Here is a 24775-nt window from a genome sequence, read left to right as displayed (position 1 = left end):
GTGGACTATACACGATGAGCTGCTACAGAGGGCGCTAAATCATATTTACAGATCAGACACATAGTCCCCCACTCCTAAGTTATATGCTGAGCACCAAGCAAGCTGGCAGTAGGTCCCATTTTAAAGTCTTTGAAATGAATCGGCCTGGAGTCGAACCCGAACCTTCCGGCTGATAAGCGGATGCTCTAACCACTAGGCTAACCAGTCGGTACACTAGTACTCATAGGAAATGTTGCAAAAAATTAAACAAACTTGTACCTCGCATATGAACTTAAGAAATGACAAAAACCGTTGTCATTTGACTTGTATGGGTAGACAACAAACCAAGGTGTGTTTATATGGGATGGATATTAATGGCATGATGCTTATAGCTTACGTTTGTCAAGAATCAGATTCAACCTCCCTACAATTTTGGTGACATCACTAGTGGATCTGCATCTGAAGTGAGTGGCGCTATTCAATAAAGTAGTAAGAGAGTGGTTATTGAGTAGAAATAATTAGTGGCGCTACTCAATGAGTAGTTTGCCGGCTCCCTTCTCAGGAAAGAGGGGAGCCGGTAATATTACTTTATTGAATAGCGTCCTTCCAATCTTTGTACTGTTTGTCCTCCACCTCATTTGCTACTTTAAATTGCTCGATTGTCTGTTTTTTCCAATAAAAAAAATCCAATTAACCTGCAGGAGCCGTGCCTTGCACGGCCCGACCAGGACTTTCACTCTGACCACGCATTGCATGCCTTCATAATGTCGTGTGCCTTTGACAGGCACAATGACTCAGGATATAATAGCTCAGGAAAGAGGAAAGCCGGCACTAGTCCCCACTATGTCCTGAGTCCGTAGCAAGAGGGGAGGGGGGGCTGGGGTCTTTGAGGGAAATTGGTGGCGCTATTCAATGACATTGTGTAACATTGCACTATACCGAGGTTATTTATTATGATCTATTCACAAGTTGTCTCAATTTTCCCAAAATTATATTTTTCAGTTCAATCATAAAAGCATATGTCATATAGCGTAACTTAACCGTCCGATCGTGGATGATGTGATTAGAAACTGATTTGTTGAACTCTTCAGAATGTTACCTAACAAATATCTGTCTAACAGTTGCAGTAATACAAAGCAGTGCAGTCTTCCAATCCTATTCTGATCTAACTATACAAGTCCTAACCAGAATCGTAACTTACGGGATTATTATACCGGCATTCAATGTAACACTAGTCTGATAACATGCTGGCATGCCCAACAGTACGCATGCCCGAGGTAAAATAGACCCAGGGTGATAACAATCCAATTATGGGACCATTCAAAATACAGATAAGGCTGAGAACGAGGGGAAGGAGTCCACCCAATGATAAATGCCAAAAATGTGTTGGTGTGTGTTTGTGTGTGTATGTCTGTGTCTATCCAACTTCTCTTTTTCGTAGACATTGTTATCAAGACAAATAATGCAGTTTTATTGTTCAGAATTAATGAGAGAGGGGTATTGGAAACTTTATTAGTTTAACACAGAAAATTGAACTCCTGCAGCGTAGGGAATCTGCTCCAGCTTCGGCAGTAGTTTTCTTATCGAAAAGGAGAGTTTATTCGCGAAAGGGATTTATTTATCCATCAGCAGTGAATTATTTACATGCATGAAGACAGTTCATGACATGTTCCAAATATATTGATAAGCTTAACTTCACAGTTGTGTTAATACTATCACTGGTCTGAGATACTGATACAACTGTATGAGAGAATAACCCTGAATATGAAACCAGCTTCTTGAGTTAATCGTGGTAGATATTTTGTATTAATATCGCTTATTTATTTATTATATTGCTATAATTATATCAGTGGGTCGAAAAAATCCCATCAAGATGACGTTGTTGCTTCAAAAGGCTCAATATATACTTCGTTCTTTTCTCCATGTCTGATCCCTCTCTGGTATGTAAACAAAAACATAGAACAGATGGCGACAATTATATGAAGATCACTTTAAAACCTTTATTTATCTCTACGTTTTAAAATTCTCATCTCAAAGTATATATAAATGATGCTACGATATTAAAACCATTACAAAAAGGATCTGATATAAGTCATGGTGAACACGAATGTGATCAAGAATTTCTTTTTCTCGAAAATTTCTTGAAATGTTTCATTTCATACTCTTCTATCATGTTAACCTTTCCTCTAAAGTACTTTATCTGTATATTCATTTACTCACAGGTTACACACAAACACAATATATGTTGTTCGTATCAATGGATGGAAGAATTCAATTTTGCAAAGAAGTGGAGGAAGGCGGGGGGGAGGGGGTTACTTAATGACGTTTGTAACACCGTTATTTGAAATATCACAAATCACAAATTTATCCACATTATGTTATAGAAAACACTTCACGTGGGCTGGGGAAGCTATAAATTTTAGTGATAGGGGTGTATAAATTTCGGACAACTCACCCAGTCCCACCCCCTACCCACCCCTACACGCCTTTCTGCATCTCATTCCTGCCCATCAGGGAGTAGGTCCTTGATGTATCCAGTTACCCTTTTTAAATGTTTTGAATTTTATTGCGTAATGATAGTACTACTTGTTTCTATAACGTATAACATTCTACTCTACTTTTATCGTTTGCTTGCTGAAGTGCAATTTACTATTTATACTTAAACTATTTCTAGAGAGATGGACATAGAACTATTCGGCTGTACTTGCTACTACTGGGTTGCTACTGGTTGCTCCAGCAATGTGAAATATCGATGAATTATTATTTCAATATAGTTTAATAGAATTATGATCCTTGTTCAACAAATTTAATGGAATGTTCGAGTGTCTCATTTGCAAACCTTTGGCGGCTATGCATATTGTAAAACAACCCTCGACCGGGCCCATATTCGTAAAGAGGGTGTTCTCTTTGTTCAAGTTTTAATTAAAAAGTGTAATTCTATTATGTAGAAAATACCTCATTAATGAAAATTTTAGGACATAATATTTATTAAGAAAAAGCATTGTTGTTGAAAATATGAAAAATTGACATAAAAAGTGACCTCTTGTGGAAAAGCATTCAAGTAATTAAATTTGTGATACGAATTGAACAGAGAGGTTCGTTTAGTCGGAACGTTTGAGTTAACTTTGTGCTTTGACCTATCCATTCGACGGTCACATATCCTATTGCCCCTCCCACACCCCACCCTAACCCCAAAATTGAACACTCTTCCGTCGCCCCTTAATCCTACTTATGAACTCAATATTAGCCACAGAAGAATAGCCACAGAGCAGACAATGACATACGCAGGTTTTCCGACACTAGCTCTTCCACCAATTGATGCGCATGGGCACCCAGGTAATGTGCAGCAGGGTTGTAAGTCAGCAATTTGATTGGTTGATGAAAGCAGATCCGGTCCTCTCACAATCGAACTGACGTGGGCAAAATTCAACTGCATCATCTTGCACTCAAACCCGGGGTCGAAAACGGCAATCTCTGAATAATTGGTGAATCGAAATCCTTCTCCGACGTCTGCGTCAATCAGATAAACAGTTGGAACTTGTTGAGTTGTAAAACAAGTAGGTTCTCTACATCCAGCGTAATATTCCATTAATGGGGCGCCCTCTGTACATTCTTCGCCAAATCCTACCCGGGTAGTTAGAGGTTGAGGTTGCAGTCGGAAATGGACTTTGTAGCCATCGAACCTACAAGACAAAGACAAGAAAGGGGTTGGGGTGGGGGAGAAATCAATTTTCCCCATAATATATTTCAAAACGTCACTACATTTCCATATTTGCGTGCAATTGCGATATGAATCCTTGCATTGAGCTAAGTTATAATATTTCTCATACTTTTCATGGTCGTTCTAACCAACGATATGAGCCCTAAGATTTATCTACTCTCCATCGCCCCTCCTTTCTTTCTCTCAATTAAATTACGTTAAAAAATGTAATCAAGTTGTAATGCGTTAATATAGGTTGAGTAATGTATTCTTAAAAGTTCTTAGGAAAAAAGAAACGTTTGGTGCTTTTAAAATTTGATAGAAAACTTAGAAAAGACGTGCAGCGTTTCTTACAATATTTTTCACTGAACTAAAAATAACAATAACCGCAGTAACATATATGAATGATTTATAAATCAGAATGGATATTAATTAATATATCTAAATCGTTAATGGGGTTTGGTTTTGACATGCATGGGCCGGGAATGAGGGTCTTTTTGCTTCTTAGTTATATAATTGTATCCCATAGAAGCACGACAATGCATTAATTGGCCATACGCGTATCATTCCGCAGGTTATTAGAACATATTACAAGTTCTTAAAGGAAGTATTCCTATAGCTGTAACATGTTTATTTGTATTCTTACTGACCCATCAAAGTCATCAATTATCAAGTTTAACAGAGGAGTTTTTTAAACAGGCGGCAAAAGCCCTTCCTCGTCCTTCTCTAGTGCATTCAAATAATGCTCCGACGTTTTAAGGGTGCTCGATGTAGTCGAAACGAAACGAATGAAACAAGTGGTATCGGTCTAAAAGCAAAACGAGCAAATGAAGAATTAAAGGAAATGATTAAAAAAAAGGGAAATGAAACAAATTAGATCTAAATCAAACTAAGAAGAAGAAAATAGAAAGAACAGGAAATGAAGCAAAGAAGACCTAACTTCAAAGCAAGCAAAACAAAAATGGGGGAGGGCAGGGGGGGGTGCGAGACGAAACGTGACCCAGAGCAACACAATAAAACGAAACAGAAGAAAACAAAAGATAGAATACTAAACAGAACAAGAATTCATGAAAAGGTGGAAACGAGGAATAAAACGTGCACGGGATTACCTCATGGCTGTCAATATTTCTCCAGAATAGAAAAACAACCCCTCTGGATGGACAGGTGCCATCTGTGACTGAATTTCAAACCCCCATTTTTCACTCATCAGAAATTCTTCGTACAAGATGGATTTGAGTGAGCTCCCATCGTAAGTGATACCTGTCGGTAGAGGCCTTCCTATGACGTCAAGGATGGTTGGGAAAATGTCCATGGAACTGACCGTGTGACGCGATACGCTACCTGCGGGAATTTGCCCAGGCCAACTTACTATAAACGGAATACGAATACCGCCCTCATAAACTGTGGACTTGCCACCTGCGGAAAAAATCAAAAGGAAACATGACAATGACGTCATCAAGACAGAGTTGACATTGTGTCTCCCACATTTATGATGAAATCATATCAAAATAAACATGTAGATATTTAAGTGGTTTCCGCTTCTGTAAAGAAGAAAATTTCGCTGTATTCTGCAGACCGGCAATGTACTTCTACAATGTTTCACAACTCAGCAAACCGAAGTGATTCCCCTTTCTTTCACGCTTCCTCAATATTTGTTGTTACGTCATCATTTGTATAGTTTAAGCACACTCAATGCACATTGTCCCTTCTTAAAACTCAAACATCTCTTCTGGCAATTAAACTAACCTTTTAAAGGGCCCTCAAACCCGGCTTTGGAACACATCTCTAAAAATGGTCCGTTGTCTGAGAGAAAGATTACCAGAGTGTTTTCTCTGAGCCCTAAATCGTTTAGGAGATCCATAACATCGGTAACAGCTGAGTTCATTTCATTAGTGCTGTCTCCATACGTGCCTGGTATGAAGAAAATAACATGTCAATAATTATTTGAAAGCTGTCTGAGGTAGGTCTGGACTGGCGCAAACCGGCCGCCTCCCACAGACATTAACGAAATATTGTAAGGTATCATAGACCTATAACAGTATTGTACATCCGCTCGAAAGTTTAACTAGACCTAACATGACTCTAATACCGCGTATCTTTGGTATATTTTCAGTCATCATTTTCTTGCCCTGCATTTATTCGAAGAGCAGAAATCATAGTACTGATGGTGTGAAACAGAGGAGGATTGAAGGTGATTTAAGGCTTTTTAGAAATTATTTGGTTTAAGTATGGATATAACTCCAGCTAGCAGTCGGAACTGTCGGGGTTCAGCATGCTAAACTTGCTACTCTTCTAGCTCAAAATCGATACGGTCATGGTATGGAAATTTGCAGGTGCCCATGACAGGCCAAGCACTAAGCTACCGCGTGATGGTACGTCTGTTGAAAACTTTATCTGTGCTTTAGAGGTCTTAGAAAGTGACGCAAATATAGTGTGTAAGTCAATGTAACGATTTCCTGTGGTACGACAACTTTAAAGTGCACTAACTAGTTCGCTCCGTTTGAGATATATCCCGGATGTGGATCTATTGAGTACTTCTTGCAACTATATAACACTTTAGCTAGTAGACAATAGATTCAAGTTATTTTTTTAGGTCATCACTGCATTCTTTATCTCATTCAGAAGCTCTGCCTTATTAACTGAAATATTTCTGTTTTCATGAACTATCCCGTTTTCAACAATATCATGCCTAGGAGCTTTCCGGGAGATTCTAGGGCCAAGAACCAGATTCTTCCATGACGTGACGGAATCACGACCAATCAGTCCCCAGCCCTCGAAATATTTGCTCAGAAATACATGAAACCTATAGCGTCATCAGATATGTAATTAATGTTGAAGAAATAACTTAATCATTCTATAAATGTAAATACATTTACTTACCTAGAGGTGACGTGTCTGAGAATTGGTCCGAAGGAGACAAGGTCACGTGATTATTAGAGAACGCAAAATAGAGAAAGAATGGTTCCTCTTTATGTTCACGAATAAATTCCTCTGCGTTTCCGAGAAATTTGGTCATCAGGCCCGAAGGGTCAAAAGGTTGCTCAACAATGACGTCATTCTTGTACAAAAAGCAGTTATCAGAATTCGTTCCACCGCCAGGCTAAATAATTTTGAGAAATTGAAGGGAAAAAATCCATACGAGTGATATGACGTCACTACACTAGACTGATTCTGCGTACAAAACTAATGCAAATCGTTGTCGACAGATTTTAACACCTGTCTCCGTCTGTTATTTGATAACATGAATATTCATGGCTAATATATTAGACTAACGGCTGGAAATCGTTGTAATCAATTATTTAGATTTAAAATAAACATACTTTGGCTATTTTAGATTCTTCCAAAGGGAAACAAAATAGTTCAAAACTCAAAATTATCAGACTGTCGGTTTTGTTTGGTTTTCATAAACCTCGCAGGTAAAATTTCAGGGATTTTCCGGTGGCTGAAATTGATTGCATCAAAAGTATGGACATTTATTTTATGTTTAGGTCAAAACTGTATCCTCAGAACATTCTGTATGGCGAAAATATGAGTACAGCAACAAACAGCAGAGTGAATGATGTCATCACATCAATTAATTTAAAAATTTGTTTGTTCTTCTTTATGATATTTAACAAAATTATTCACGACTGAATAAAATATTTATACAAACCAAAATGCACTTTTTTGGGGGGGAGGGGGGAATTGTAAGTACAGAGAGGACCTTGATGCTATAAGCAAACATTCCAAATGTATTGTGCTTCGAGGATAGCAACTGGAAGACTATAAACGTAAAGCTTTTAGAGAACATTTGCCGTTATGACATCACCGACCAGCCACTGAGATTCACTCCAGGGAAGAGTCGAGGATTCAGCCAGTCAAAGTAGGTTCTATTCAATTAACCATATCTTGAGCTAGGAACAAGATATTTAAGACAGGATTTTCAACTAATAATGGAAAGGGATATTGTTCTTTACCATGTAATTGTCACATGATATGCAAAGGGAATTTCCCTTTGAATGCAGCTAGCCCGGTGTCTGTCACCAGGGTCGTGACCTTGCTCTGGAGAGTTGATGCCACCTTTCCCCATCCATTCCCCTGCCCCCCTCCCCTATATTCCTATACATTCACCATCTTCCGTATTCTAGCCTTGCGCCCCCATTCCGCAGATGTACTCTCTCAATAAACATGGCTTTTCTTTCTGTTTCTTGTAAATGATAATAATTTACCGCATGACGTTTTACTGACGCAAATTTAAATCTTCTCCCAGGGGACGTTAATATGAATCTTCACCTTTGCGGTGGGCGAAATTAAGTACAAACCGATATGAACTTATGAAAACAGAATTCAAACTTACGCAAGATTTCTTGTATAACAGTATTTTGTTTAAAGAAATATTCATATCGCCGAACGGATGATAATGGGTGTTAGGGATCATGATGGTGACCAGAGAGGTAGGGTGGGGGTGGAGGAAGGGGGAACATAGGTAACACTCACGTCACTCGATCGAAGTCCACATCCCCAACTATTGGTTAAAGGTAGATTGTACCCGACATAATCAAATCCATGATTTTTAGGGAGATGGGAACCATCAGTAGCTGTTTCTTCGTTAATACCTTAAGAAAACATCATTAAACAATATTACATTTATGATACAAGATTATCACTTCATTTTAATAAATGAATACATATATATATATATATATATATATATATATATATATATATATATATATATATCTATATATATATATATATATGTATATATATATATATATATCTATCTATCTATCTATCTATATATATATATATATATATATATCTATATATATATATATATATATATATATATATATATATATATATATATATATATATATATATATATATATATATATATATATATATATATATATATATATATATATATATATGGCAATGAGTAAGCAACATGAATGATGATCTAATACAGTTAATGGCCGGGGCGCGAATTTTTTTTCCTGAACCTTTCGGGCAGTGTACGTGGAGTTTAGCCAATCAGAGCGAGGCTGTGTTGATGACATACTACTCAGTAAAGATGGTCAGTCGGGTAAATGCGTCGCTTCAATAACATAAGGTGGGAAACGAAAGACCGCGAGTTCGAGCCCCTGTGTGGATTTTCCCTCCACTTTTTCTCATGTCCAAATAGTTATGTCCAAGTATTATATTATGAATTGAAAATCGATATTATAACTTATGTCATGGTTTTAGTGCATGATCATCTTGTATATGTGTACAAATATTTCTTTGTAGATGTGTAAGCTGTAAGTACGTAACATACTACTGTACCAGTACTACAGTATTGAGTACAGTGTCATGTCAATCTGAAGACATTGTAAATTTGTACATCAGACAGCGATCATACATTCACTTCAACCCTTGGTAAGCACGCCGCCATCTTTACTGAGTAGTACGTCATCAACACAGCCTCGCTCTGATTGGCTAAACTCCACGTACACTGCCCGAAAGGTTCAGGAAAAAGAAATTCGCGGCCGGGGCCTTACTGGTTCGCCGACAATGAGAAGGAGGTGGTAGTGGGGTTTACTGGCAATTTTGTCCAACAAAAATTTAAATCAAATAAAGTGTCATGGACATTGACAAAACATTGAATAGCGTGAACTATTAGGTGATCCATTTGTACCCATTTTTAAGTCTAAATTTCGATCTTTTTTATGTCGATATTAAACTATTGAAATTTTCCCATAAAGTTCCGAAACATCGAGATAAAACTTTAGCGAAATAATTTAATAAGAGTAAAAAAAGCAACTAGTTTGTTTCTACCATACTTTTAAAGAAGATAGCATTTGCTCCTTAATTCTCCTTTGGAGAAGTAGATCGAATTTATTACCCTATTTACGCAGACAGACAGCCAAGTAGGGAGGCGTACTGACATTAAACATCGATTACGTTTATAAATATTTAAGTTAACACCCTTGTTTATTGAACGTGACGCGAGCAGAAGCACATTAAACTATGCCTGCTCTTAAATGTCTGTGAAACTTTGGGGTTGTTTTGTTTATCTTTTAAGTTAAGGAAAGAAATGACATAAGGAACCGACAATAAGCTGTTAAAATTGATGTCAATGAGGTTTTTAAAATATCTGGTTTTATGCATACTCTGCTTCATTATGATTGATGGCAAATACTAAAGATTATAAAGTTGGTGAGGCGACAACTAAACTTGAAGTTGTATGAGGGCTGATTTAATAGATATGACTTGAAGTACATGAAATGTTTGCATTAATCGTCTGTTAATAATAATTCTGTGAACGCCTACTTACACAACTGTATAGAATAACTATGAGTAATGTATTTTCGTATATTTTAATATTACAAAGTAAACTACAACACCATTGTGTTAGCACAGTGGTTAACGCCGCCGGTGCCTTTCAATCATAAGGTCCCGAGTTCGAGTCACTCCAAGATTATTGTATGTCGTCCAGTTACAGAGTTGTTGACAATTCATAATCATGGACGATAAATATGAATCTAAGAGACTGACTTCGGTCAGCTTGCGGCTTTGATAAGCCAATGATGGCTTCTTCGCCAGTTCCTGCTTGCAGGAGGATCTAAATACATACCTACATACACGCATACATACCATAACCAGCGTCAAGTTTTATTTTACTGTTTTATTTTTTTCGTGTTCTTGTTCTCTTCTGCTTCTGGTTTTTCCTGTTCTGTCTTTGCTTGTTCTTTCTCTGTTACTTGTTTTTTCTTTCCTGTTTTGCTATTTAGCTTTTGTGGGAATCTGAGGAACTGACTATATGTGTATGATATGTCAGCCACTTTAATGTAGTTTGAATCTCAGCTGTTTAAATGGACATTTCCAAAAACATTGACTAGAAATATCCGGTATTACTGTATATCCTACTGAGCTAATGGACCATTACACCAGCCAATTACCTTAGTAGGTCACGTTAATGCATGATGCATGTTTAGGGCAGAAAACAAAATAGAGATGAACATAGTAAGAATTGTTTACCGGTGAATGTATAGGGTTGTTTACAAGTAGCTGCAAATTGCGACTCTGTTAGCTAAACATATGCATGGTCATGATACGGGACTATCGCGGGTGCCACGAAAGTCCCATGGCGGTGTCAGCTTATTGGCGAGGGTAGCGTTTACCTAATGAACACTACTACTAAGAGGGCACTAAAAGACCCCATAACTTGATGAGTAACGGTTTAGCGGGTACGTCAATGGAGCCCGTTACCATTTATAGTGAAACGAAAGTTGGTAGACAGGCTAAAATGACAACATTGTTTCGAAATCTTAAAAGGAACTAATTGACCACACCTTGCCTTCTAGGTGTAAATATCGAGGTGAATGCTATCCACACGTTCATGGCAATGTTTATATCCTCAACTTTGAGATTGTCTTTATTTAATAAAGTTACAATCAAGGGATGACTCTATATATAGTATTGTCCCCTTAACGATAAAACACAAGTAAACAGCACCTGTTCACATATCCAATGTAAAGTGTTTAAAGATATGATTTTTGCCATCAAAGAGAGCTGTCATTAGTTCATTGTTTATACCATTATACATAATCATAATTCACTAAGTCATAAAGTGTCATACTTTATCACAGTGTTCACTTTTCATGTCTTTTATATGGCGTTTCTTATGTCATTTCGGAAGAAAAAAATCAAAAAGATGTCATTAGCACAGCCGTTCATTTTGACATAAACTTGAGGGAATGTCGGGCTTGTTGTGCGTTGACGGTGGTATATATAGATAAAGCATTAAATATGATGACAATTTTTCTTTTTAAGGTTTTAAGCTTTAGCTAAATTTATGTAGTCTGTATAAGTTACTCAACAATATTCCTAAGATTTATTCAAAACTAATAATAGGAATTCATTAAAGAATGTAAATACGCAAGCACAAATAATAACGTTTGTCGATGTTAACACTGTTTGGTAATTAATATGCACGTATGTGTAGACAGGCAGCCTATACAATCCATAATTGTAACTGCACTTGCAATGGAACGCGAAGAAAGGTAATAATAGTGACGATATAGTGACGTCATAGATCACGAAATCTACTATTAAAAGTGTACCACTTTCATACTGGTGTAGTTAATGCAAAATAGCCGCGAATATAAAAAAGGCTCGACTTTAATGACAAATTAAGGTGAAAGTATCATCCGTCGATAATTTCATTTACTCACCTAAATTCCACTTTCCAACCATTCCAGTAGCGTAACCGTGTTCTTTCAGAGCTTCCGCTATTGTGGTTTCTGTTTTTGGTAATCCCGTTGAATGTGTAGCAGTAAATGTATGCCTATCCTCACCATCTAATCCATACAGACCGATTCTAACCGGCAGCCTCCCTGATTAAAGAACAACCAAAGATCGAAAGAAAATAGTTAAATCAAATCATCAATAACATTAATTCCTACAAATCGCAGTTAAATAAAGAGAAGCTTTTGTATATGTCTCGACTGGAAGCACCTTCCACAGTGCATGGCTTCATAAAAGTCCATTCGACTCAACGGCATACCAGTTTTGAACCGGTACGCAACTCCGGCCCTTGGTGCACGTAAAACATAATCTGTATACTTTACACATTATAAGTATTGTTGTTGTAATTATTATTTTTATTATTTTCATTATTATTATCATTATTTTTATTTTTATTATTATTATTAATAATAATATTATTGTTAATTACCTAATATAGTTCATCACAAACATGCATCCTTCTTATATGGAATGACCCATCATTTACTAAATATGACACAAATTGACAACCTACCCCCTCCCCCCTTAATCCCTACTCCCGATTACCTGTGAGAATGGCACCACGACTAGCTACGCCATTAGGATCAGGTACGTACGCGGCTGTAAACCTTTTACCATCTTTCGCCAACTGGTCGATACCACCAGGAACTTGTGATGGGTGGCCATAACACGACAGATCCCCGTATCCAACATCGTCTGCTAGAAACAGTATGATATTAGGTTGATCTTGTGCGATTGTAGAACTTGTTAACAAAATCGCGATGAGAAAAGAAAAGATATGAAGACTGAATTGAACCTGTGTAGCCATGATGTTCGCAGAGCACCTTCTTGCCACATGAATGAACGCAAGATCCGGGTGATCTGAAATTTATATTTGTACAATATCGATTATTTACACACTTAAACCAAACCAAATTTCCCCTTTTAGTTGATCTAACAGCATATGGCATTACGATGGCATGTTACTGTGTTGACATATTGCAAAACAAACAGTTGGAACAGGTAACAACGCGGTCCAAAGATCACACCGGTCATTAAGTCACACAAATTTGTCGCCCTATAGTATACTTCTATTTCGCAGTTATACTTGAGCCTACATTTTGGGTTGAATTCGACCATTTTGTGATGTTATAGCCCCATTATAAGGTATTTCCTTTCCGTACCTCAACTCATTGGTGCAAGTGTCATTCCAAATCGTGAAACTGGCTTTCATTAGAATTGTTGAAATTTATTAGGCGACATGCGTTAACCATTTTCAATGAAACATCTTAAGGATAAACCTTCGAGAACACTTTATTCGTTACTATATGTGTTGTCAATTTGCTGGAAAGTCAAATAATGGTCTGCCTTATCCAAAATGTTTAAATTTTCCCGCAACGATATTCTCATTGCATGAAACCAGGCTTCTTATTTGTTATTTAAAAAGCATTCAACAGTGTCTGGGAATGATAATCCTACTGGAGACTCTCAATGTAGATATGAATCTAAGGATGACTCTGAATATAGTGACGAATCTAGTGCTAGCGTCGATTTGGTATTGAACATTACGCTGAAACACAAACTGGTGTGACAACCAGTGTTACCAGAGTTAGCGTTTTTACACTAGATCTAGCGTTTTTAGTCATTTCTGGGGTTCTAGCGCACGTTTTTTCTAATTTTGGTAATTCTAGCGTTTTTTGCCTAAAACTAGTTAAATTTACAAAAAAATAGACCTTTTTTCAGATTTTTTAGACAAAATTCTTACTTGGAGACAGATCCAATTTATTTTGAGTATTTTTGCCCAATCTTCGGAATTTCCTACCGAAAATTTCCATATTTTTTTCAAATTTTCTGGGTCAGACTATCACTCAAATCAACTATTCAAAATCTATTTTGTGATCGGTGACCATTCATCCTACGAATCTGTTCTAAATTGACTCGAAACAACACGAAAGTTAGGTAAACTACCATTTACCGTTTTCTAGGGTTTTATTTTCGCAAATCTAGCGTTTTTTCGTCAATTGTCGCTGGTAACACTGGTGACAACTATCTTCTATACATCAGTCTTCTTATTACGTCTTTGTAACGCCACACATAGCCCATCAAATTGAAGAAAAAGTCGGTAGAATATCAAACTTCCAAAATGGCTTTGGCAAGATCAGCCAATCTACGCATATGGCGACCTATTTCTGCTGCTGTGTAAGTGCCAGTGAATTTCATTCTAGGTTTGAGCCGTGTGTTAAATGTTAGGAGACTCTGCCATCGATAGCCTAACGAAGTAACATCGCTTGTAGAGCCTAGGCCTAGGCTGATGAACCCTATGTTAACCCAAACTTAGTCACGAAGTAACAAGACTGCGCCTACGCACTAACTGCTGCTACTATCAGTATCACTAAGCTATACTTATATCAGATACTGTTAGATCAGTTTAGAAGAGAAAGATCAGAAGGGACTGGCAGTCCCCATAATTTTTAAGGATCTAGCCTAGGCTAGGCCTAGTAAAATCTGAAGCCTAACTCCATAAAGACTGTTAAAACAGAAATCTCAGATCCTGTTGTTAGTTCTTAGTTTTCTGCTCCCCAGCTCTCTCACCTCCTTTCGTCTCATGTTTCCTTTGATCTTACCGGCCAATTTTACTCAATCCATTTTGCAATGGACTGTCTGCCTGTAGACTTTAAATGTGTCACAAATTATGGATTTTCAGTTTCAGTTTGCCTTTGAAGAAGAAGCTTCTATGTCTAGAATCAATGTGTCAGCCCCCCTGCTTTTTGTTGTTGTGGTAATTCATTATTTCAAGATATCTTTCTAACTTGAAGATAAATCATTCTTAATTAAAGACAACACCTCAGTATTCCTTCTGTTTGAAAAGCTGAAGAAACACAAAAAGCTGAAGCAAAGTTGTCAAAGGCAATTATCAAGTTGTAAAGCTGAGTACCAATTCCACAGTGCCTAATCCTCTGAGTCTTCATTCTTCAGAGCAAAAAATTTTTTCAGTCAAGATAATAGAGAACCAGACAGACTACATACAAGTTTGACTAAGGTAATGCAGAAAAAAGGAGATATGAAATGATGACATTTACATTTCCTAAAAATTCAGTCAAATCATTATGAGAGGAAAACACGTCTTACCTATTGACAAACTCTTTTTGCATTCCATACACATATGTGGCCATTGTAGTTAGTGTTCAAACGATTATGCATAACAGAAAATACCGATTACCGATTATTTTTTTCATAATCGTACCAATTCCGATTATTTGAAAATGAGAAAATATCCCGTTTATACGAAATCGGCAATAGAGTTTGACAGAAACAATTATTGTTGTGATTTTCCCCTGTTTCGTTTTGCTTCGTTTTAATACAAGGCTCTAAGGTATCCTTTTGTATGTACCAAATTACCTCTGGAGTTTCTCGGAAAGAAAAAAAAAGTTTTTTTTTTTTTTTTTTAATTCCAAAATATGGAAATATGACATCCTACCTAGTCAGCACTGTGCTAAGCGAATGGCCTAACCACCTCGACGTGAATGTCACCTGTTAAGGGCTTGAAATGGGCTAAGAATAGTTACTCAAAATATCCATCTCAAAAAGTATCTCAGACAAACCATCCATCTTCAATCTTTACCAAAGTGTAAATTTTAAATCCATATTGCCTTCATTCCGACATTATTTTGTAATTATTTTCAGTATGATACCGTTTATGAACAAATAAAAATGTTACGCACTTGAAGTTAAACATACCTCCCGCACTGCTTCAAATTTGATGCGAGATGTGAGAACTGTTTGCGCCATTCGCTCTTCAACTGCAATTTCTAGCTAAAGCAAACGCATGTCACAATTAACTTTACACAGACACCTGATATAACGAGGGCGATTTTCTTATTTTTCTTTTTCGCACTCGTAATTGTGCTTTAGGAGGGCTTTTTTAGCACTTACCAGGGCGAATCGCCCGTCGTCCCCGCTTATTTCCGACCCTGTCCAGCACATTCGTTAATTCGCGGAATTGGTATTGCTGCCATGCTTATTGTGCCGAGAAATATGAAGTCACTAATCACAAGCAAAATTGGCGACCCTGGCAGCCTAATTTGATGAAATTACATTGTGAAAGACGTAGAGAGGGTGTCTTTATTTTAATATTTCGTAGTAAAAGAACAAACCTAATACATCAGTTGATATTTTCAACTTCCACATGTTTTTTAATAATGATATTTTCACCTTCCATATGTTTTTGAATAATCGGTATGACATAACTGGTATTCCACGTAATTTTTACCGATTCCGATTATGTTCCGATTATGTTCCGATTATGCAAAAATCGTACCGATTCCGATTAGGTTAATCGTTTGAACACTAATTGTAGTACTGTACCGTGCCGTGCATGTGATAAATAACTGAATTATGAAACAGACACAGGCTGCATGACTTTGGTGAACGCATGACAGTACGTCGTGAAGTTTATGAACTTGGATCTTTTATGAAGCACTGTTATGCATATTATAGTATTATAATGATTCAGACCGTGTCTCGAAAAGTTGGGGGTTCGTGGACAACTCTGACATCCACAGGGGGTTCGTGTGGGGGGGTTAAGTTCGGGAAACCCTGCTGTTAAAGCTGCTAACTGATCAACGATGGTTGAAAAAACAATTATCTAACTAATCTAAGTTACTTGAAAGATCTTCAAAAACCGTACTTGAATAAAACAAAAATAGAATTGAAACTTTTGAAGTTCTTATGCAATTCGGCTAACATAGGTAACACTTGGCTTACATAGATAGCTTAAAGATTTGAAATTAGTGCAAAAGTCAGTCATCTATGTGAAAATTAAAATATTGGATCTGCAATGACAACTTGAAAAGCGAGTAAATTAAGCCAGCAAACTTCCAATTTCCTAATTGAGATTCAGTCCTATATTGTCTTAGCATTTTCAGATATAAAAATGAGGGATAAAGGTAAAGGGTGAGAGTTAACTTAACAATTGAATACAGTCGTTTGTTATTTCATTAAAAATATACAGTAGTGGGCCATCAGTCTTTATTATGATATGTTACAATACTGTGGTACTGTACCTCTGAGGTTTATTGCAGGTTTTTCATTTCAATTCAACATTCTTTTAACTTATCTTTCAGTTTTCAAACACGATGCTTTTCTTCAGGTGAATGGGGAAGTGGTGCAGGAAAGGTAAGTGTAGAACAGAAGTTAACTACAATAATTACTGGCAGTTGATACTGGTACCGCTGGTAAACACTCAGTACCTGCAGTGTGTAAATTATTTGTAGAGTGTAGGGACTTACTAAGGGTACTGTTACTGGCCACTTCAAGCCTTGTGAATTTGAAAGATACTGTACAAGTTCTGTACTATGAAACCGTTGTATTGAGTATGGTAGGTGTGTAGAATCACATACTGTATTTCCTTTGCCTCTTACATTATTTATGAGAATTGACAACTAATACAAGGTAGTTGGTTACTTGACAACTCAGGCTTTGTCATAAAAATCCTTTTCTCATGCTGTACAGTTAGTGTAACATACTGTCATACAGTACCATATGGAGCTATACTTTAGCCCTGTAGCATGCTGTTGAACATAAATATCAATGTTCATAACTTGGTTCATCCATTGCATTTATTTGCTGGTACAGTTTAAACCAGAAACAGACATAGACATCGAACGAAACATTTGTAGACCTGGGTAATACAGTATCAAGCTACAGTTAACAGTTGTTTTGGTCGCCAACTTTGAGATTCCTTCTGAGTATTAACTCAAACTACGATTGCAATTTATCAGACTGAGACATTTCCCAGAGTTAGATTTATCAAGAGAAGGTGAATGAGTTGGTGATGAATGAATTTGATTTCATTCCTTACATTCCATGACACAGACACTAACTTGGTAAGAGTATTAGTCGTGTGCATGCTTAATGTAAATTGGCAAACTTTTTCTGAGAAGACAATCAGGGGACTAATCCCTAACTACTCTCCAACATCTAATACCTAACTACTCTCCAACATCTAATCCCTAACTACTCTCCAACATCTAATCCCTTGCTTCTCTCCAATATCTAATCCCTAACTACTCTCCAACATCTAATCCCTAGCTATTCTCCAACATCTAATTCATAGCTACTGTATTCTCCAACATCTAATCCCTAACTACTCTCCAACATCTAATCCCTTGCTACTCTCCAACATCTACTCCCTAACTACTCTCCAACATCTAATCCCTAACTATTCTCCAACATCTAATCCCTAGCTACTCTCCAACATCTAATCCCTAGCAACTCTCCAACATCTAATCCCTAACTACTCTCCAACATCTAATCCCTAACTACTCTCCAACATCTAATCCCTAGCTACTCTCCAACATCTAATCCCTTACTACTCTCCAACATCATCAGTGTTGAGTTGTTACTCCAAACAGATCCATGTGCCCATGTTGAAGCTCTTTTAACATGGTACAAAGTTGGAAGTAGCCAGCCTAAAGTTAGATCAGAGGCTCTGCGTTGTCTCTTCAGGGTTAAGAAATGTATTACATTTTCATTTTCATGACGAGCAAGGACTCAGAAGGATTAATTTTATGGCTCATTTTCACTTTAATATATCTTCAGGGAGGTGGAACTGGTGGAAGTATCCGTGACGCTGGTGGTGCCTTTGGCAAAATGGAAGCTGCCCATGAAGAGCAGTATTTCAGAAAATTGGTAAGTGGCTTCTTTTTTGTTCCCAGGATTAAAAAGGAGGGTTGTTTGTCCAGACTCTGAAGAAGCTTTCAAGTTCTAAACCATGTGACCTGCACCATACGAACAAAGAGTCTCTTTGATTGGGTTCCTTTTTTGCTACTATTGGTAGTAGAATGAGCTACAGTAACCTGTGCCATCCACTCATTGCTTTACCAATGGGTGGTGTGATATGGCATGTAGTCACATACTGTAACATACCAACCAGTTTGATGGAATCTATTCAGTGGCATGGTATGTTCAGCTATTTGATATAGAAATATACTGATGTACTTAGACAACTCAACATACACTAAGTTGCCTCATCGACATATTCGAAATGCAATGGTTGATCTTTCACCAGTTGTCACTGCCTAACCAATGCAGAAGTGGCAAGCACCATATATGAAAGTGCTGTTTGTTGTTGGAACATAAATACTGTATCTAAATCCCCTGTTGTGTAACGCATTCAGTCTTCCTGGCTATTTCACACAAATATCAGGAATAATAATAATAATATTTTATTCTTATATAGCGCTTTACATTAAAAGAATGATCTCAAAGCAGCTTCACAGAAACCCATAAAATAATACAACTTAAAAAATATTACAGCTTAAAAATATTACAGTCTAAAAATATTGCATCCTAAGAATTACAGAAATAAATAAAATAAAAGGAAAAGGAACTTACTGTCTGAATCTAAAGTTTACTTTGTGAAAGTTTTTTTTTTTTTCTTCCCTTCCATAGCAACAAGAACAACTTAAGACTTTAAAGAAACACCACGACGATGAAATTGACGCTCACGAGAGTGAAATCAATAGACACAAGGAAGCCATCAAAAGACTCCACAAGAAGAAAAAAGAAATTGATGAGCGGGACGATTAAACGGCATTCGACAACGGCGTGATGATGTGGTATTCTGGTGCAGTGAGAAGGACAAAGCAAAGCATTGTTCTTAACTTGATTCTGTGTTATAAACAGTTTAAAAAAGTCTAACAATTTTAATGTGAGTGTCAGAGTGTACGAAAGATTAAATCTCAGTTTTTGCTGTGTAGGGCGACCGTGTCAGGGTAATATGTTAGTTGTCAGTTGGCCAGAAAAGCAAAACCAAGGAGAGTCATTTACCGATACAAATGCCGATGTTGGTGGAATGAATCCATTGCTAGAAATACTGTAACACTGTATTTGATATCAGTATGTACATGATAACAAGCACTTTTCTCAATGTAAGAACAATATGAATGTTAAAGTAGTTTTCCCCTTTAGGAGGGCTGTGTTGTTTTTAGATAAAAGTGTGAAACAGACGCAACAGTATTTATAACCTAATATGCAGAGTTAGCTTTGTTATGATACAGGTAACTACGGCAACAGTTGATGTTCTCATACCGAATACTCTTGCAGTTTCACGGCCTAAATATCACAATATGAGACTAATTAGTTGGCCTTTGTTTCAGTCATGATTTATGAACAGCAACCATTAAAGAGGGACATTGTCATGAGAAGAGCAGATAATGGGAATAAGATTTTTAGTCACCTTAACATGCTGCTGAAAGAAATGTTGGACATTTTCACTCAAATTGATTATGGTTGATTATCTTCTCTTTGGTTATAATTAATCCACATTCATGAAATTATATCTCATATTCCACAGTTTTGTAGAGTTTGAGTGGTGGAAAGTTATATAAATGGAGGGAATGTTATAACAATGATACCTTTGTTTCTCCTGTCATTGTTACCTGTTTACAAGAAGAACTTGATATTGCACATTAACGTTAATAATACACTTTATCTGACTCAATAAAGCATCAGAATATTTAGTAATGTTTTTAAAGTCATTATTTAATGTTTATCTCGATAAAATGTTCTAGCATAATTTCTAGTTTGTGTTGGACGACTTTGTCGTCCTAATATCGATTGTATACTAGTCATTTCTTCATTGTCAGTATGTGTTTAAATAGTTTATTATCTTCAAGTTGAAGCATACAGCTTTGGCATATTGCTAGAGTGAATTTGCTAATGAAGACAGTACGGTAGCCTCTACCCCCCCCCCCCATTAACCCCTCTTCTCTCATCCATACTTATACAAGTTAATTGACTATTTTTGTCGCTTGTCTGGGAGCTACACCACTCCCCCTTGCCCCACATGCCTATTACACCACCCTAAGCGGATAAATAAAAATCCCAATTTATAACTTAGAAGCAGCGAAACGGCAACTATGAATGTTTGCCTACATACCCACGCTGTGTTCAGTACCTGTTCTGAATACTCCGTGGCGACGAGGAGACCGTAAGCCTCTCTACGCGTAATGAGAGAGTATGGAACTAAGAAACTGCGAACCACGGAGCAAACAAACTTAAATAATCCACAAACAATACAAAAACTGTGCTTTCTTCAATGTGCTGCTTTGAAGATTGCGAGTCTTACCAATGCATCGTTCTGTTAACATGTTGTTTTCGAGAAGGTGGATAGGCAATGATAGAATTCATAATTTAAATAGAATGATCGTAATTTTGCGACGGATCAATTTGTCATTTATAAACTTAAGTTGGACGAATTCAAGACGATAGGGCGCCCCTAAATACGCATGTATGTGATTTAAAAAGAATCCTTCGCTTGTTTACTTTAGCGAGGCATACCAACGTGCGGATTAATGCCACAGGAGAGAGGGGTGGGGGGGGGGCATTTAGGGTTATGATAGTTGATAGGGAGGGGTTCGCTACGTCATAACTAATCTTTCATGACATGTCACTTCACGTACTACGATCGCAAAAAAGCAAGCTCATTCACTGCGATCTCAACCCAAGTACGAGTATAAACAAGTACAAGATATAGCTAAGAAGTCATTAAATGATGGTTCCTGGCAAAAATCCATACTCCATAAATGTATTGTGTTGCTACAGATTCTTATAAAGCAGGCTATCAAGTTATATACACAAATACTGCTAGATATGGAACGGCCACAAGTTTCTAAAACTAGTGACACTTTTTTTAAACATTTTTTATACTATTTTTTGTTGCTGTTGAAATATTTCTCTTTTCTATGATAATGATCCTTTAGTTTCCTCCTTCTTACAATAAACTAAAGGCACCAGTCTTATCTGTAGTTACTGTATGTGCATCACGTGATGTTCCTTTTTCTATTGCTTCATCAAAGTATTACATAAAGCATGAATTTCAATAAACATTTTTATCAGAGGATTCACCGCCTTTAATTAAACCCTCCTACATGCAACCCACCCCCATTTGCACCGTTTAAGGGTATGGGGAGGACCCCAGACCCTCCAAGGTAGGAAGGGTGCTTCAAGAAACCAAAGGCCACCCTCCCCCTTTTATTTTTGATCAATCCCTAGTTTACTATTAGTTGACATTCAAGTTAACTTAATTTCAATATTAATATTTATCATAAACTTTAATATTTTGACTTGATTCTGAAACTTTGACCTGACCCTTTTCAATCGATCAAGTAAGATTGAGGCGATCGCGGCACAACTCACCTATTACATACATTACATTGATCTTATGTGTAAAGTTGAATACTTTCTCATGGTTTGGATCTCGAGACCAAATCAAGCTTTATCATTTTTCACGAATATCAACTCTCACTATCTACCTGTACGTTCGTTGAGAAATTAAATACCATCATTAAGGTCAAACCTAGTTTATTGTTCTTTCCTTTTTTTGTTCTTAATATCGTTTAACAAAAGCGGTAAACTAACCTAATAAATAATGACCCTAAGTATGGTAATATTATCCGGGCATGTAAAAGCCAGAAATTGTTATCATCAAACATATTATAAATTAATGTAATATATATAAGACAGCCAGTAGGTAATATATTGTTTAATGTAAGTTAATCTTATACTAAAAAATTAATTCAATAAGTTCCCTATTATTGTTTCTATTTTGGCAGGATATGGATCCCGTTACTTAGAAATTATCTGTGTTCATGATATGTAATTATTATCAATAAAATAGAAGGATAAATTCTTCCTATGACTTCGATATAACCTCGTCTGTAGGTCAATGTATAATGGACTCAAATTAGATTTCTAAATACTTTCTTGGAACTTACTTAAGCATTCTTGAACCACGCTCTTAATTATGAATCCCTCGTTTTGTGTCTTAGTTTTATTATCCTATAGTTCTTTTTCTGGCTGAGTGACCTTAAACGAATTTAAGCTTACATAATTCCACATGGCTAATTTGTCTTGCGTATGAGGTCACTTTCGAATGATACAATGGTACGAAGACTTAGAAATGAAACGAAGAAGAATACGAAAGAGAGAGATAAAGACATATACTAGAGGTAATTTCGTAGTAAAGTACACATAGGGCAAGGTCACACATAAATGGCGTAAGCATAGAAACTATACAGTGAGCATCTTTTGCTTGCTTGCTTGCTTTCTTGCTTCTTACGCTCTCCGCTCAATTATATTTCTTTCTTACCAGTGGCGGAGCGTCCATACAGTCAGGGGGGCGGATGCCCTCCCTGACGGACTCAAATGGACTGCTGGCGCCCTTTTCAGCTTTTTACCACTTTTTACTTATTCGCGATTATTGACTTTTTTATTGCGCTCTCATCTACCTATTGACATTTGTCACATTTTGTTGGTGTAATTTTCGGACAAAATGCTCTAACGGCGGTCTTTAATATATCGGCACTTCCGTTGTACGAAACTATTTCCAAGCGCATGTACTTTCAACACCCATATAAACTTCCGAGTTCTCACAAATGACGATGAGACCTATTTATTCTTCGTTTATCTGCAAATTAGCCAGGCCCGGAAAGGGTCATTTTCGGCGTTCTAGGGAGTATCTTTACTCAAAAAAATTCTGTACGCTCCGCGCCAACCCGTGGTGGCGCTCCGCTTAGATAGTGTCAAAGCGCCCCTACAGACCATTTTCGCCTCCACCCTGACCAATACCCCTAGCTCCGCCACTGTTTCTTACCCCTGTTAAAACCTCTCTCACTCCCAAAATTAATGAGATGGATCAACTATGAAACATAGCCTTATTCCCTAGTAATTAAAAGTAGTTTGATTTATGCAAAGATTGAATACGTCTACACAAGCATGGAAACAATTTAAAGCCAGCAACTGGATGAATATCCCAATTCATTCAACGGTACTGTGTTGAAGAGACATTCCAGACGCGGTAACAATATATATATATCTATATATATATATATATATATATATTTATATATATATATATATATTTATATATATATATATATATATTTATATATATATATATATATATATATATATATATATATATATATAACAATATATATATATATATATATATATATTTATATATATATATATATATATATTTATATATATAAATATATATATATATATATATATATATATATATTTATATATATATATATATATATATTTATATATATATATATATATTTATATATATATATATATATATATATATATATATATATATATATATATATATATATATATATATATATATATTAGAAATATATTCCACACTGTTAGTTGAAAACCGAATCTCATTATCTAGTCCCTAACTCGAGATATGGTTGCTTGAATGTAACCTAGTTTGGTATTACATCACAGCTGTGATGTTAGTTGGTGTTCTGTAATAACTTGAACGAGGTAAATATTCCTCAAAAGGTTTATTTTCCAATTATAATCACCTGTTGATTATTCTTAAATGTCAATGTATTCTGTATTTAAAGTTTTCTCAAACTGCGATACTTTCTGCAGAATTATTATTTTCTTCGGGTAAATGACAAACCAAAATAATTTTCAGTTGAATTCATTATGTCATTCACTCTGTTGTTACCAGATACCTTCACAAAAATACCACCTGCAGATTTGAACAGTTCATATCTTCGCCATACAAAATGCTATGAAGATGTAATTTGACCTAGATATGGAGCAATAACATTTTACTTTGGGCAATCGTCATGAGCCATCGGAATGTCCCTTTAACAAGAACTATCTTGGACATTTCAATGTTATTTTTTAAAATTATGACCATATGAGAGCAGCACAGGGAAGTGTAGATATTGTGCAGGTTAAGAATGGCAAACTTAACGTATAAGAATCATCTCTGCTCTCTTAGAGTTGCGTCGTTCTGGACAGAGCAAT

The 24775-nt window shown here is 36.4% G+C and overlaps 2 protein-coding genes across 4 annotated transcripts in view; one reads left to right on the top strand and one right to left on the bottom strand.

Moving 5' to 3' along the window:
* The window catches only part of LOC139954875 (arylsulfatase-like), a 98489-nt gene extending 85600 nt beyond the window's left edge, over nucleotides 1-12889 (bottom strand). Inside the window, exons 1-7 of one of the 3 annotated variants that reach the window (XM_071954851.1) lie at nucleotides 12497-12883; nucleotides 11878-12039; nucleotides 8156-8274; nucleotides 6560-6779; nucleotides 5426-5590; nucleotides 4789-5095; nucleotides 1966-3662 (exon numbers count right to left, since the gene is read on the bottom strand). In XM_071954851.1, the coding sequence (XP_071810952.1) occupies nucleotides 3209-3662; nucleotides 4789-5095; nucleotides 5426-5590; nucleotides 6560-6779; nucleotides 8156-8274; nucleotides 11878-12039; nucleotides 12497-12758 (1689 nt within the window). In that variant the 5' untranslated portion in view covers nucleotides 12759-12883 and the 3' untranslated portion in view covers nucleotides 1966-3208. Of the gene's footprint in view, nucleotides 1-1965; nucleotides 3663-4788; nucleotides 5096-5425; nucleotides 5591-6559; nucleotides 6780-8155; nucleotides 8275-11877; nucleotides 12040-12496 lie in introns of those variants that run through there. The other 2 variants (XM_071954852.1, XM_071954853.1) reach the window with 2 other exon arrangements.
* A 1079-nt stretch (nucleotides 12890-13968) lies between these two features.
* LOC139954880 (ATPase inhibitor mai-2, mitochondrial-like) lies at nucleotides 13969-20451 on the top strand. The gene is made up of 4 exons (XM_071954860.1): nucleotides 13969-14128; nucleotides 17053-17104; nucleotides 18530-18619; nucleotides 19382-20451. Exons 1-4 carry the CDS (start codon nucleotides 14073-14075, stop codon nucleotides 19517-19519), a joined length of 336 nt encoding a protein of 111 aa, XP_071810961.1. The 5' UTR covers nucleotides 13969-14072; the 3' UTR covers nucleotides 19520-20451.
* Nucleotides 20452-24775: the final 4324 nt, after the last annotated feature.

The sequence above is a fragment of the Apostichopus japonicus genome, chromosome 17 (genome assembly GCF_037975245.1).
Source record: "Apostichopus japonicus isolate 1M-3 chromosome 17, ASM3797524v1, whole genome shotgun sequence".
Taxonomy (NCBI): Eukaryota; Metazoa; Echinodermata; class Holothuroidea; order Aspidochirotida; family Stichopodidae; genus Apostichopus; species Apostichopus japonicus.
The sequence above is the reverse complement of the archived record's forward strand: the minus strand, read 5'-3'. Positions and strand labels throughout refer to the sequence as shown.

Excerpts from the sequence above, each read along its gene's own strand:
- LOC139954880 (XM_071954860.1), top strand. The coding sequence starts at position 14,073 with ATGGCTTTGGCAAGATCAGCCAATCTACGCATATGGCGACCTATTTCT. Across the intron at positions 17,105-18,529 it reads GGGGAAGTGGTGCAGGAAAG|GGAGGTGGAACTGGTGGAAG; the intron begins GTAAGTGTAGAA and ends ATATATCTTCAG. Across the intron at positions 18,620-19,381 it reads AGCAGTATTTCAGAAAATTG|CAACAAGAACAACTTAAGAC; the intron begins GTAAGTGGCTTC and ends TCCCTTCCATAG.